The sequence below is a fragment of the Megascapheus bottae genome, chromosome 36 (assembly GCF_031878675.1).
Source record: "Megascapheus bottae isolate mThoBot1 chromosome 36, mThoBot2.hap1, whole genome shotgun sequence".
Classification (NCBI taxonomy): Eukaryota; Metazoa; Chordata; class Mammalia; order Rodentia; family Geomyidae; genus Megascapheus; species Megascapheus bottae.
The window spans coordinates 6294594-6307843 of record NC_143544.1 but is presented as its reverse complement, the minus strand read 5'-3'; the positions used below and the strand labels follow the sequence as shown (position 1 = coordinate 6307843).

The 13250-nt window shown below is 62.5% G+C and overlaps 2 protein-coding genes across 15 annotated transcripts in view; one reads left to right on the top strand and one right to left on the bottom strand.

The window, feature by feature from the left end:
- The window catches only part of Tsc2 (TSC complex subunit 2), a 30869-nt gene extending 25049 nt beyond the window's left edge, over positions 1 to 5820 (top strand). For 8 of the 14 annotated variants that reach the window (XM_090324830.1, XM_090324829.1, XM_090324822.1 and 5 more), the window contains 11 exons: positions 20 to 88; positions 991 to 1121; positions 1333 to 1826; positions 1974 to 2049; positions 2149 to 2235; positions 2962 to 3148; positions 3776 to 3915; positions 4437 to 4515; positions 4586 to 4677; positions 4761 to 4859; positions 4938 to 5820. In XM_090324830.1, coding sequence (XP_090180956.1) covers positions 20 to 88; positions 991 to 1121; positions 1333 to 1826; positions 1974 to 2049; positions 2149 to 2235; positions 2962 to 3148; positions 3776 to 3915; positions 4437 to 4515; positions 4586 to 4677; positions 4761 to 4859; positions 4938 to 5096 — 1613 coding nt within the window. In that variant the 3' untranslated portion in view covers positions 5097 to 5820. The remainder of the gene's footprint in view (positions 1 to 19; positions 89 to 990; positions 1122 to 1332; positions 1827 to 1973; positions 2050 to 2148; positions 2236 to 2961; positions 3149 to 3775; positions 3916 to 4436; positions 4516 to 4585; positions 4678 to 4760; positions 4860 to 4937) is intronic. The other 6 variants (XM_090324833.1, XM_090324832.1, XM_090324825.1 and 3 more) reach the window with 1 other exon arrangement.
- Pkd1 (polycystin 1, transient receptor potential channel interacting) overlaps positions 5198 to 13250 on the bottom strand; it is a 39509-nt gene continuing 31456 nt past the window's right edge. The window contains exons 31-45 of the mRNA XM_090324834.1: positions 11584 to 11685; positions 11433 to 11482; positions 11033 to 11214; positions 10879 to 10951; positions 9609 to 9724; positions 9335 to 9537; positions 9071 to 9265; positions 8662 to 8801; positions 8007 to 8381; positions 7798 to 7923; positions 7536 to 7710; positions 7154 to 7444; positions 6942 to 7076; positions 6561 to 6866; positions 5198 to 6466 (exon numbers count right to left, since the gene is read on the bottom strand). Coding sequence (XP_090180960.1) covers positions 6044 to 6466; positions 6561 to 6866; positions 6942 to 7076; positions 7154 to 7444; positions 7536 to 7710; positions 7798 to 7923; positions 8007 to 8381; positions 8662 to 8801; positions 9071 to 9265; positions 9335 to 9537; positions 9609 to 9724; positions 10879 to 10951; positions 11033 to 11214; positions 11433 to 11482; positions 11584 to 11685 — 2892 coding nt within the window. The 3' untranslated portion in view covers positions 5198 to 6043. The remainder of the gene's footprint in view (positions 6467 to 6560; positions 6867 to 6941; positions 7077 to 7153; positions 7445 to 7535; positions 7711 to 7797; positions 7924 to 8006; positions 8382 to 8661; positions 8802 to 9070; positions 9266 to 9334; positions 9538 to 9608; positions 9725 to 10878; positions 10952 to 11032; positions 11215 to 11432; positions 11483 to 11583; positions 11686 to 13250) is intronic.

Here is a 13250-nt window from a genome sequence, read left to right as displayed (position 1 = left end):
GCGCGTGGTTGCCTTGCAGTGGCCTCTCTCTCCTCCTTGTACCAGTCCAGCTGCCAGGGACAGCTGCACAGGAGCATTTCCTGGGCAGGTACTCGTGTGTGCCTCCGAGCGCGCTGCCCTGACGCTGCCCTCATCGCCCTCATCCGTCACCTTCCATGGCCCTGCCTTGAGCTGCATCGCCCTCGGGGAGCAGGGTCCTGCCTGACATGAGGACAGCTGTGCAGGCGCCTTGGCTTGCCAGCCGGAACCCTGGACTGGCAGCCTGTGGGACTGAGCGCTGCTCCTGCGCTGTGTGTGGCCTCGGGCCTGAGTACGGGGTGGCAGCTGGGGTGGGCTCGGCCCAGCTGACCGGGCCCCGGTTCCTGATGGTCTGCTGGCCTCGCAGACCCATGGGTTGCACCCCATCTGCTTCTCATGCAGGCTAGTCAGGCCCCCCACCCCCATCCCCGCCAATTGCTCTGACTCTGCAGGCTTCCTGTGGGTTTTGTGGGGGGCCCTTCGAGGCCACATGCAGGGCCGCTGCTGCTTGCCCACCCGCCCACCCCTGGCTTGGTACCTCGGGCCCTTCTCCCCTGCCTGCCAGGTTGCAGGCGAGCCTGTCCTGCACAGGCCATGAGTCTGTCTGCAGACGTGGCATTCTCATCCATAGCTGCTTCCATTTAAAGTCCTGGAAAAACACCCTGCGGTCTCAGCTGGCTGCGGGTCGGCACCCTCCCGAGCCGCGGCCTCCTCCCTGGTTCCCTCCTCATGCTCTCTGCCGCCTGCCCTGCCCGAGGTGCCACGGCAGCGCTGCTGGAAGCTGCTCAGTCTACCTCGGGCGTCCAGCAGCCCCAGACCCTGCAGGAACCCCGTGCAGGGCTGTCAGGCCCTCGTCCTCCCTGCCTGCTCCAGGCCGCCGCGGTGGAGCTGTGGCCGGGCAGGGATGAGTGGAGCCCCGAGGCTGGTGGAGGCCCGGCTGGCTCACACCCAGCGGCCTCCTGTGTCTCACAGACTCGGCAGCGGTCCTGGAGGAGGGAGGTCCAGGCCAGGCCCACGTGCCCACAGGGCCCCCCGAGTTGGAGGACTTTGAGGCAGCCCTAGGTGCAGACAGGCTCAGCCGGCACCCGGCCCCGTACAGCAGGGTGAGTGCAGGGGGAGCCCCGCACGGGCCGGGGGAGGGGGATTGGCCTTACCTCCGGCCTGGCTCTGGGCAGCCTCCCTCTTTCTCCACTGACGGTGCCCAGTGCCAGCCCATGCCACAGCATGCCTCGGCGTGTGCCACGGAGGTTGGGGACTGGGTTGGAGGGCCATGGGGGGCGGCGCCTGCTCATAGCCCTCTCTTGGGCTCCACAGTCATCCTCAGCCTCCAGCCAGGAAGAGAAGTCTTGCCAAGCAGAGGTGCTGGCTGCGGGGGGCATCCCCATCGAGCGGGCCGTCTCTTCAGAGGGTGGCCACCCCTTGGTGGACCTCTCCTTCCAGCCCACCCAGCCCTTGAGCAAGTCCAGCTCCTCCCCGGAGCTGCAGACCCTGCAGGACAGCCTGGGAGACACTGGGGACAAGGCTGATGTTGGCCGGCTGAGCCCTGAGACCAAGGCCCGGTCCCAGTCAGGGATCCTGGATGGAGAAGGGGTGGCCTGGTCAGGCTCCGGTGAAGAGAGCCAGGGCCCAGCCCTGCCTGAGGGCCCTCTGCCATCCAGCTCTCCTCGGCCACCCAGTGGCCTGCGGCCCCGAGGCTACACCATCTCCGACTCTGCACCTTCACGCCGGGGCCAGAAGGGGGAGCGGGATGCTTTCAAGAGCAGAGCTGCGGCTTCTGGAACCGAGAAAGTACCTGGCATCAACCCCAGGTGGGTCCTTGGCTGGGTATGCAGTCAGACCTGCTGGGGACCAGGTCCCTGAGCCTCTGTGGACAGGGCAGGCCCGAGTATGGGCCCAGGTCCTCAGCCGTGGACTCAGGTGCCCCACTCTGGTCGTCATTCCCGTTCTCTCCACAGCTTTGTGTTCCTGCAGCTCTACCATTCACCCTTTTTTGGTGACGAGTCCAACAAGCCCATTCTGCTGCCCAATGAGGTAGTGTGTCTTCTCCCGTGCCATGCAGTGGGAACCAGAGCCAGGTACCATCCTGTGGCAGCGTGCCCCGCGCCTGCTCACTCACTGTTGTCTCTGCAGTCCTTCGAGCGGTCAGTGCAGCTCCTTGACAAGATCCCCTCGTATGACACTCACAAGATTGCCGTCCTGTACGTGGGAGAGGGCCAGGTGAGGCGTGGCTCCAGAGGCCCAGACGGGCTGGGACTCTTAGGACGCTCCCCTCTCAGAGCACAGTCTCTGGTCGCCTGCAGCTTTGGGGGCATACCAGGCTGGTGTGTGGGCATGCAGGAGGCAGTTACAAGGCCTGCCGGTCAAGTGTGTGTAAGGCAGAGGTGCAGTTTTGAGCTAGGATCTCAAACTGAGGATTGCAGTTTGAGGCCAGCTTGGAAGACACATGGCCAAGTCTCTTAGCTCTTAACTGGAAAAACGATGGGCTGGAGACATGGCTCAAGTGGTAGAAGAGCAGCTGTGAGTGGATAAAGCTAATAGCATGAGCTCTGAGTTCAAGTGTTGGTATCTGGACTGAGCTGTGTGCCCAGGACCCAGCATCGGGCCAGGCAGTGGTAGAGATGGATCGTGGACACCCCGAGCCAGGGAGGCACACTGTGGTTCTGGAAGGTTCTGAGCATCGCGCGCCCTCTCTGGAGGATTCTCCAGGTGCCGAGCATGGCCTGGGTGGGGGTGGGCAGTGGTGGCCCAGGTCAGGAGGGGCGCTCAGGTGCTGAGCAGTGTCGGGGGGGTTGGGGGTGCTTCACGCTCGAGCTGGTTCTGCTGGCAGACTGAACGCATCAGGAGGGCAGGGCCATGCGGAGAGCCGGCAGCAGCAAGCCCAGGCGACAGAACCCTGGCCTGGGGGAGCTGGGTCAGTGCCACGTGGCTCTCGTGCCTCCACAGAGCAGCAGCGAGCTGGCCATCCTGTCCAACGAGCACGGCTCGTACCGCTACACCGAGTTCCTGACGGGCCTGGGCAGGCTCATCGAGCTCAAGGACTGCCAGCCCGACAAGGTGTACCTGGGTGGCCTGGACGTGTGCGGCGAGGACGGTCAGTTCACCTACTGCTGGCACGACGACATCATGCAAGGTGTGGAGGCACTCCTCCCCGTTTGGTTTCTCTTGGTTTTGGCCACGCCTGTGGCTTGCACTCAAGGCCTGGACGCTGTTGCTGAGCTTCGTTGGCTCAGGGCGCTAGCGCTCTGCTATTTGAGCTACACCAGCAAAAAGCTGGTTAAGGGGCCAGAGTTTGGCCTAGTGGTAGAGTGCTTACCTAACATACACCAAGACCTGGGTTTGATTCCTGGGTACCACATACATAGAAAAGCCGGAAGTGGTGGTGTGGCTCAAGCGGTAGAGCTCTAACCTTGAGAAAGCCCAAGGACTGGCTAATTGGAGACGAGTCTCTGATTATGACTTGACCTCAGATCCTCAGATCCCAGCCTCCTGCGTAGCTAGGGCTGCAGGCACGAGCACCAGCTTTCGGCTCAGGTGCCTGTTGTTGCCATCTGTACTCACAGAAGGCCTGGGGGGCTGGGTGGAGGCGGGGTCTGAGGGAGGAGAGAACCGACGGCCAGGGCTCAAAGCTGCTGGAGACACGAAGGGACCTGACGGGAGGCGCGCAGGCTGGACCTGGATGGTTCCCCCCTCCTTCCCCCCCGCCCCCACTTGCCTGGAGCCCTGCCTGGTACCCAGCCCGGCCTTGTGCACTCTGCAGCTGTCTTCCACATTGCCACCCTGATGCCCACCAAGGACGTGGACAAGCACCGATGTGATAAGAAGCGGCACTTGGGCAATGACTTTGTCTCCATCGTCTACAATGACTCCGGGGAGGACTTCCGTCTGGGCACCATCAAGGTGAGAGGTGCCTGGTGTGCCAGGGCCCAGGGCACACTGAGCTGTCACTTCTGACTGACCAGTGCTGAGGTGGGCTGCAGTGTTCATGGGTGGACCCTCAGGTGTCATTCGGAGGGTGGTGACACTTGTAGATGCTTTGTTTCTAGTGAGAGCTGCTCTGAGCCCCTACTGGGCCACTGGTGTCACCTGAGAGCAAGGGACAAGGTGACACAGGGCGGCGCTGTTGTGAACTTGGGATCTCAGGCAGCAGGGAGTCGTGGGCATGCCGGCGATGGCTGAGAACAGGCTCCCTAAGGGAGAGTTAGCGAGTGCCACCTTGACACGTGGGGAAGGAAGCCCAGCCAGCCTCAGCCCGCTTTGCCCCTGTGGTGCCCGTGTGTCTGAGCCACGGCGGGGCCGGGCCTGGGGGGGTGGTGTGCAGGGGTGCGGAGGGCTCACCACTGAGGACAGCCACAAAGGCAGGGCACTCGCCTGACCCTCTCTGCTCTTGTCACCTCACCCACCACTTCCTGCTTGGGCAGGGTCAGTTCAACTTTGTCCACGTGATTGTTACACCCCTGGACTACGAGTGCAACTTGCTGACGCTGCAATGTAGGAAAGGTGAGGCCTGGGCCAGCTGGGCGGCAGAGACGGGCGCTTGAGCCCAGAGTGAACCTTGTGTCCCCCCCAGACATGGAGGGGCTCGTGGACACCAGTGTGGCCAAGATAGTGTCTGACCGCAACCTGCCCTTCGTGGCCCGCCAGATGGCCCTACACGCAAATGTGAGTGCTGCAGGTGGAGGGAGGTGCGGGTGAGGGAGGCCCCAGCGTGTGCAAGGAGGCCCCATCTTCTCCATGGTCCCCAGATGGCCTCACAAGTGCACCACAGCCGCTCCAACCCCACTGACATCTACCCCTCCAAGTGGATCGCCCGGCTCCGACACATCAAGCGGCTGCGACAGCGGGTAGGAGGCGGGGAGGGATTGGGGGGGGGGGTTCCCTCAGAGCTGGGCAGGGGTTGCTGCCCAAGTGTCTCCCCACAGATCCGGGAGGAGGTACACTACTCCAGCCCCAGCCTGCCTCTGATGCACCCCCCAGCCCACACCAAAGCCCCAGTCCCCACGGAGCCCGCGGCCGGCTACGAGACGGGCCAGCGGAAGCGCCTCATCTCCTCTGTAGATGACTTCACGGAGTTCGTGTGAGGACCCTGCCCGCCTCTGTGGCAGCTGACTGTGTTCTACATACATGAAATAAACTGGCTGCGCCCCCCTCCCCCGACCCAGTGCACGACCAGAAGCGCAGGTAGCAGTCAAGGCAGTGCCTTTATTTGACTTTGTCTCGGGGACGAGGGCACGGTCAAGGCCATAGCTGCGCCAGTTCCTAGGGCCCTTGGCAGCTGCTGCCTAGGCCTTTCCCCTCCCTCACACACCGCCACGCCAGCCCTGGGAGCCAGCCCCAGGAGGGGTCTTGTCCCTTCAGGTCCCCATTCACCACATTCTAGTCCAGGCCCGACACCAGCAAGCCTGCTTGCTGCCACCATGGGAGGGGGAAACCAGGCCGGGGTGGTGGCACCAAGAGTACTGGAGACAGCCGTGTCCCCAACGCCCACCTCAGGGCCAGACTCGGATCCAAGAAGCAGCTATAGCTCCCCCCATCCAGAGAAAGATAGGTACAGGTCCCTCAGCCCTAATGGGAAATAGTGACATACAAAAATATATACATTTGAACCCCGTATAAATTACTGACGGTAGACACACAGGGGACGGAACGTGTGTAGGGGCCACGGGGGAGGCAATAACTTAGGGGACGGACGGCAGCGGGGCGCAGCAGAGCCCCCGGAGCTGGATCCTTAGCAAGGGGAGAGGGCCGGGCACAGCCCGCTGTACCTGAGGACGCGGGAAATAAATAGCATCTCGGAGGCCACTACTTGGTCAGTCCAATTCTGCTGTGTCCTGGCCGGCCAGGCGGCCTCTATAAAGTGCTGAAGCCTGCAGGTGGGCAGGCCCACGATGCCCTGCCACCAGCTTGGGACGTGTGTGCGGCCAGGCTGCCTGGCCCCGTCCTGAGGCAGCAGAAGGTAGGTAACACTGAGCGGTATCTGCGCTGGCTTCCAAGGGGTCAAGGCAAAGCCACAGGCCAGGCCCCGGGGCTAAGTGCTGCTGGGGTGGACCTTGTTCTTACCCCACAGGGGCACCCTGTTTGAGCTGCCAGCCTGGCCCACGCCCCGAGAGGCCCGGCAGGCAAGGCAGGGGGGCAGGGCTGGCGGGGGCCTGGGAGCCGGGCTCCTGCCCCTCTGGCCTTGAAGGTTCTGCAGCTGCTGCTCTAGCTGATAGACGTCCTCTGTGGCCTGGTTGAGTCTGTCAAACCGTGTGAGCAGAACCTCGAACATGGAGTGGAGGCGGGAGGGCTCCGGCTCTGGCTCCCGTCTTGGCCCGTCAGGCTGGCTGGCATTGGAGGGGTGGGTGGCCCCCGAGCCAGCACTGGGGGGCGGGGCAGCCGGGGGGGACTTGGAGGCCCTGGACGAGCGGGAGGGCAGGGGCTCCATTCCTTCGAAGCGGACTTTGTGGCGGAACTGGGGGCGGCACAGGGGCTCGGTCAGTCCGGCTGCACCCTGGGCGCGGTGGTCCCAGGGTGTGTCCCTCTCCCCCCCACTGGGCCGTACCCACCTCTTTGACCTTGCTAAAGCCCATCCAGAGGCGCAGCCTGCGCAGAAGCAGCTCCACCATCTCGTAGTCCTGGGGCTCCCAGGCCGGGCGGTACAGCTCCCCGCGCAGTGTGTGGTACCGCCAGAGCAGAAGGAGGGCCCCCAGCCTCAGTGCCCCCCACACCCGCAGAGCCCAGAGCCCCCCACACAGCACAGGGGACAAGTACCAGGACTCTGCAGGGCACAGGGTGGGGGCGCTGGTCCCAGGACACAGGGCCAGCACAGCCCGGGCAGCATTCTGGAAGGAGTCCGCGCTGGAGGAGACGAGCTGCAGGAAGCAGGCAGAGTGAAGAAGCGCCCTGGCCGAGGCCCCCTCCCGCAGCGAGTGCCCACAGCCACCTACCAGAACAGCCAGCTGGGCATAAGCCACGCCGAGCACTGCCAGGCTCAGGCTGGCCCCCAGGAGCTCTGGCAAGGCGCGGCACAAAGTCTTGCCAAAAATAGACCACTGGCGTACAAACCGCAGCTGCTGGGCAGCCTGCAGAGGGGAGGGGGGGGTCAGTCCACTGGGCAGGAGCCTGGCGCCCAGCACCACCCCAGCCAGGGCACACTTGCCTTGAGCAGGAGCAGGAAGAGCAGCGCGGCAGCCAGGCCACGGGCCACAACGCTCAGCTGAGCCACCTGGTCAAAGCTGGTGAAGTGGCGAGGGTGGCTCGTCACAAATCTGCTCCACTGGCGGTCAGCGGTGCCCAGCTGAGCTAGGCGGACAAGTGCCGCGGCCGCCGTCAAAGTCACCAGCAGCCACCGCACCCAGGCTCCGGGCCGGGCAGCGCGCGCGCACCCCTCTGCACGCCAGGCGTGCACCTCGGCCGCCAAGAAGTACAGCACAAACAGCAGCAGGCATACCTGGGGTGCGGGGCCCAGGGAGAAGGGGTCAGGGGCTTGAGGGAGATGGGTCTGGGGGTGCCGGGGACCCTGAAGGGGCAGGGCCCGTTACCGAGGTGAGGAGCGGCAGGGACAGTCCGCTGCTGAGGCGTCGCAGAGTGAAGGGCTGGACGCTGAGTGTGGCCAGGGCGTGGCCAGCGTGGGGGAACTCGAGGCTCAGGGTGACGGCGGCATGCAGCCCCACAGCCGGGCTGTACCGAGTCAGCTCCACGAAGACCGCGCGGCTCCTGCACACAGGAGCACTCAGCAAGGCCGTGGAGGGGGCCGGGGCGGGCTGGAGCAAGGGGCTCTCCCGGGCCCGGGCCCGTGCCCACCTGCTGTCCAGCCAATTGTGCAGTTGGAGGAAGCCCAGCCGCTTCCGGCTCTCCTCTAGACTGGGGCCCAGCTCCTGGATGTAGCCACCGCTGTCGTACACCGCACAGGAGCCCCAGTACCAGGCACTGTGGAGACAGGGGTGCTGCAGGAGCGTGGGCCCCCGGGAAGGGCCGCCCTGGCCCCACATGCCTCGTCCCTCTGCGCTTACCCCAGCAGCTCCGGCGCTGAGTAGGCCCACACCTCTGAGCCATTGTGGGCAGGGCTCTGCCAGCCAATGCCGTAGTCGCTGGTGCTGAAGCCTCCGGCAGCTGAACACGCCTGTGCCCCTGAGCCCAGCGGGTCTGGGCAGAGTGCTAGCGGGCAGAGCCCAGGCAGGGTCAGTAGGGCAAAGGCCCTGTGCCACGTGTCTGCCACATCCTCCCAGCCACCCACGACGCTGGGCAGAGACGGGGCGAGGGTCTTGCACTCACCTTCCTGCAGCCGCACCTGCCGCAGACGCGGGGGGCCCAGCTCAGGACTGGACTGGTTTCCGTGGACATAGGGTAGCAGCACCTGGGTCACCCATGGCCAGAACTCATCGGACCTGTGGGCGGCACACAGTCACTTTACCAGTCAATGGCTTCTCCGTCCAACTGGGCTCCAAGGTGCCAGGACCCACAGGCAGCCCTGCTGCAGGCTGGGCACGCGGCAGGCAGCTGCCCGGCCTGGGCCTGCTATTGAGGAGCACAGCTTTCTGTCCACTACAGAGCACTGGGGCAGACAATGTGTTCATTGGGCATCTCCAGACGCTCTGAACGGGCTTGGGCGGTGTCAGGGCCGCCCTGCTCCAGTGGACGGGTGTGCGTGTCCTTGAGTATCCCTACCGGGTAATGGCCAGGAAGGCCTGGCTGTCGAGCTCCTGCTTGATGGCACTCTGCAGTCGGTAGGCGTGGCGGTGGGAGGCCGCATCCCCATAGTTGGCCAGCAGTGTCACCAGCAGGAAGAGCATGTACACCAAGAGGCTCTAGGGACCAGGGAAGCCCACGGTCAGGGGCTCCCAGCCACAGCGCCGGGCCACGCTTCAGGATAGACACCTGGCCAGCAGCATTCCTGGGCTCAGGACAGGTCACGAAGGGCGGAGTGGCTGTGCCCAGGCCCCCGTAAGGCCAAGCAGCAGCAGGGACACAAGGTGGGCATCCTGCCCCACGGGACAGGGTGGGTTTAGGGCGGAGCTACAGCTCCGAGATGGCCACCCAAAGGCCTTGGAAGTGGGTGTGGCCCCGCCCAGCTCACCCTCAGCGTGCGGTGCAGCTTCTTGACCTTGCGGGCCTCCTCCTTGGCCAGGAAGAGGGCAAAGCCGTGTGGGGGCCTCACTCGGGGCACACGCTCGCTCACGGGGGTCACAGCCGGGCTCTCTACCAAGGTGTCCTCCTCGTCCGGGTGCAGCCGCTTGGCCACCAGCGAGAAGTAGAGGGCTTCCAGCAGGATCTGGCGGGGGCGGGGGGGTGAGCTGGCAGGCTGGCACCAGGCACGCGTCACCCTCAGGCACGCACTCACCTTAAGCGGCTCCCAGCCGAGGAATGAGGCCAGGAAGCTGGAGCTGCTTGAGAGCAGCCACGTGACGCCCACGTTGGGGGGGAAACTGGCACCGACCCACCCCGAGACCCCCACAGCCACGGCCACGAGGAACAGGCTGAGCCCCTGGGCCAGGGGGGCACACCACGGGGGCAGCAGCCGCTTGCGGAGACCCTCTGCAGGTCCTGGGGACAAGAAGGCAGCTGCAGTGACTGGTGGCCCGGGGCGGGGCCTGGTCCCAGGTCCCCAGGCACACCTGTCACGGGGGGCCCTGGCAGCGGGGCCCCTCCACAGCTCGCACCTGGCTCAGGCTGCTTCTCACCCAGCCTCTGCAGCAGCAATGTCTCCATCTTCTCCCGGGGCACACTGGACCTGGCACGGGGCACAGCTGTGAGCTCAGTGCCCTTTGGGAGGCAGGGGTCTGGCCCATGGCTCTCAGGGGGCTTTCTGTGTATGCGGGGACGTGGCTGGCACTCCACTCAGGCCCCAAGACTTTGCCCAGGCTGGTGCTTCATCCCTTGGGCCACAGAGCTACTTCTGGCTTTTTTTTTTTTTCTTGTTTTTTTGTAGCTAATTGAAGCTAACTGTAGATAAGCCTGCCCAGGCTGGCTTTGAAATGCAATCTTAAACTTCCAGAGTAGTTAAAATTACAGGCATAAATGAGCCTGCGTTCCTGCTTAATCACTCACATCCTCAATTCTGGCTTACACGCTCTTCCTGCCAATTAACCACCCAAAAGCCGGAAGAGGAGCTGTGACTCAAGTACTAGATGGCCAGTCTTGAGCAGAAATCTTAAGAGACAGGACCTAGAATTGCAATTCAAGCCCGAGGACCTAAAACTGAAACAAGAAAAGGACCCTTAAAAACAAAGGAACAGGCTGGCACTGGTGGCTCGCGCCTTTAGTCCTGACTACGCCGGAGGCTGAGATCTGAAGATCAGCGTGCAACTTCTAGCTCCAGCTACGGCTCAAGCGGTAGAGAAAAAGAAGGTATCCTTGAGCAAAAGCTCCGAGATGGGGGCTGGAAATGTGGCTTAGCAGTCGAGTGCTTGCCTTGCATGCATGAAACCCTGGGTTTGATTCCTCAGGATCACATAACAGAAAAAACTCAAGTGGTAGAGTGCTAGCCTTGAGCTGAAGAGCTCAGGGACAGCTCCCAGGCTGAGTTCAAGCCCCACAACCCCCGACCCGCTGCCAAAAAAAAAAAAGCTTCATTTTCAGTGGGCAGCAACACACCTGCCGAGCCAGCACAAGCTCCAATTCTGAAGTGTCCACAAAACAATACCAAAAACCCTTCCCAGGCCAGACTCAACTCTACCAGCCTGCACGGGCTGCCTTTCTGCTCTCAAGTGCCCCATGGGCTCCTGCCAACCTCCCTACAGGGGTTCACAGCCCAAGGAACCCCCAGCTCCTCTTCACAAGGAGGGAGATGCAGGCGGAGAGCAGCTGAGCCACGGCACAGAGCCCTGAGCCTCCCAGCTGGGCCCCGGGGCTCCCACCAGCGCCCACCCCAGGGCCCTCACTCACAGGTGGGGGAGCATGTCTGCTTCCACGAGGGGGTCCCGGGAAGGAGCCTGGGCCTGCCTGGGCAGCTCTTCACCTGCAGGAGGCAGGGCGTGTCAGGGCAGGCCGGCCACTGGGAAGCTCCCCGACCAGGCCTGGAGCCCCACTCTCGGCTCACCTGAGGCTGATAAGTACTTGGCAGGGGAGGCGGGGCTGGCCAGAGAGAGGCTGTCCTCTGGGGCCAGCCCCTGGCCAGTCTGCGCCCATGCCAGCTGCTGCAGAGTGCTGCCCACAATGGACGGGTCACTGAGGTGGTCCGGCCAGCTGAGCGTGCCTTCACTGGAGGGCCAGCACGCCAGGCTGCAGGCCACACAAGGCGGCAGGGGCATCAGTGACTTTACACCTAAGCCAATCCCAGCCCCACTGATGCCACACACACCGCATAGGAGACACGTGGCCCCCAGGCAAGCCCTCATCCAGGACCCCACACGCAAGGACACGCAGTCACACGTGCCCGGCCCCACCCGGGCACAGCTGCCGACTCTGTGACCCACCCCGGTTTCTCTGGGAAGACACACCTTTTAGAATCATCCAGAAGAAAGTCCCCTCTTCCTTGTCCAGCCAGGGCCTGTTGAGAAGAGCAGAAGCTGTTTTGGCCGCAGAAGCCTCGTTGCCCCTGCGTGCAAGGCCGGACCTGCCCGGCCCCCCATGACCCCCCCAGACCCTCACCTCGGCACGGAGCACCGACAGGGTGAGGAGGGAGCCGTTCAGCATGGGTGAGCCCAAGTAACCATCGGAGTCCGGCATTGGCTGGCTTGGGCCTCCAGCCACCTGCAGGGAGAGGCAGGGTGGTGAGCGGGAGGCAGGCCTGGCCTCGGTGTCTTCAACACCTGGCGGCACTACACCATAGGACCCTGTCTTGGGGGGACAGGTTTGGTGGCTCATGTTTGACTGAGGCTGGGATGTGGAGGACTGAAGTTGGAGGCCAGTGGGGGTAGAAGAGTTATCTCCCAAATAAGTAAAACAGCGGGCACCCGGGGCCCCAGCTTCTCAGGAGGCCAAGATCTGAGGATCTATATTTGAAGCCAACCTGAGCAAAAAAGGCCATGAGATTTTTATTTCCAATGAGCCACCAAAAAGCCAGAGGTAAAGCTGTGGCTCAAGTGGTAGAGCACTAGCTTTGAGCAAAAATGCTTAGGGAGGCCAGGAGTTTAACCTAGTGGTAGAGTGCTTGCCTAGCATGCACAAAGACCCAGGTTCGATTCCTTGGCACCACATACATAGAAAAAAGCTGGAAGTGGTGCGGAGGCTCAAGTGGTAGAGCTCTAGCCTTGAGAAAGCCCAAGGACAGTGCTCAGGCCTACGACTGGCAAAAAAAAAAAATTAAAAAAAATGCTAGGGACAGTCCTACAGAGACCCTGAATCCAAGCCTGAGACCTGGCATGCACACACACAGTAACAAGCAAAAAGTAGTGCTGAAAATGTGAAGGCATGGCTTAAGTGGTAGAGCACAGACACAAGGCAAGCAAACAAAATGGACAGTCCACAAGGCTGAGTTCAAACTCCCCTTAAAAGAAGTTCTTCAACCAATTAATTACTTAGCCATCACTTGATTCTCTGTCAGGAGTAGGACTGAATTCAGGGCCATGCTCTGGAAAGAGCCTCAACTGCACCCCGGACCCTCGGAACATTCCCCGGGGCCTGGACATGCCACTCGGAGGCCAGTGCACCGTGGGGAGGCAGGTCTGCCTGTCCCTGCTGGCGTCTCAGGGCGGTGTTGCCTCACGGTGAGTTAGGAAGTAACCCTCCTCTGCTCTATAGGCTTGAACTCAGGGCCTGGGCTCTGTCCCCAAGGCCTCTCTGTGCTCAAGGCTAGCACTCTACCATTTGAGCAGCATTTTCTGAGTCTGTGGTCCTGAGGAATGGAACCCCGGGCTTCACGCATGCTAGGCCAGCACTCTACCACTAGGCCACACTCCCAGCCTCCTCTTGTTTGGGGGGAGGAGTTGGAAAGGGGTTGGTGTGCATCTTGAACAGTTTGGTAGAATTCCCCAGCTGGGCCTGGCTTTTCCTTGTGGGTGGTTTCTAAATTATGGCGCAGCCTCATTACTCATGTCTGTGTCCTCAGGTCTGTTCCTCCCAAGGCTTCATATTCTGCTTTCCAGCAATGCTTCCTCCATGACCTAACATACTGACACACTGGCATACACTGGCATACATATGCGTCTCAGCAGCAAACTGGCACGTACTTGCTTGTGCCTGACCCTAAAGCCTCATCAGTTTCTGTAGAGGAAGCCAAGATGCCGCCTCTCTTTATTTTGGCAGTTTTGATGTGTGTGTGTGTGTGTGTGTGTGTGTGTGTGCCTGGGCATTGTCCTTGAGCTCTTCAGCTCAAG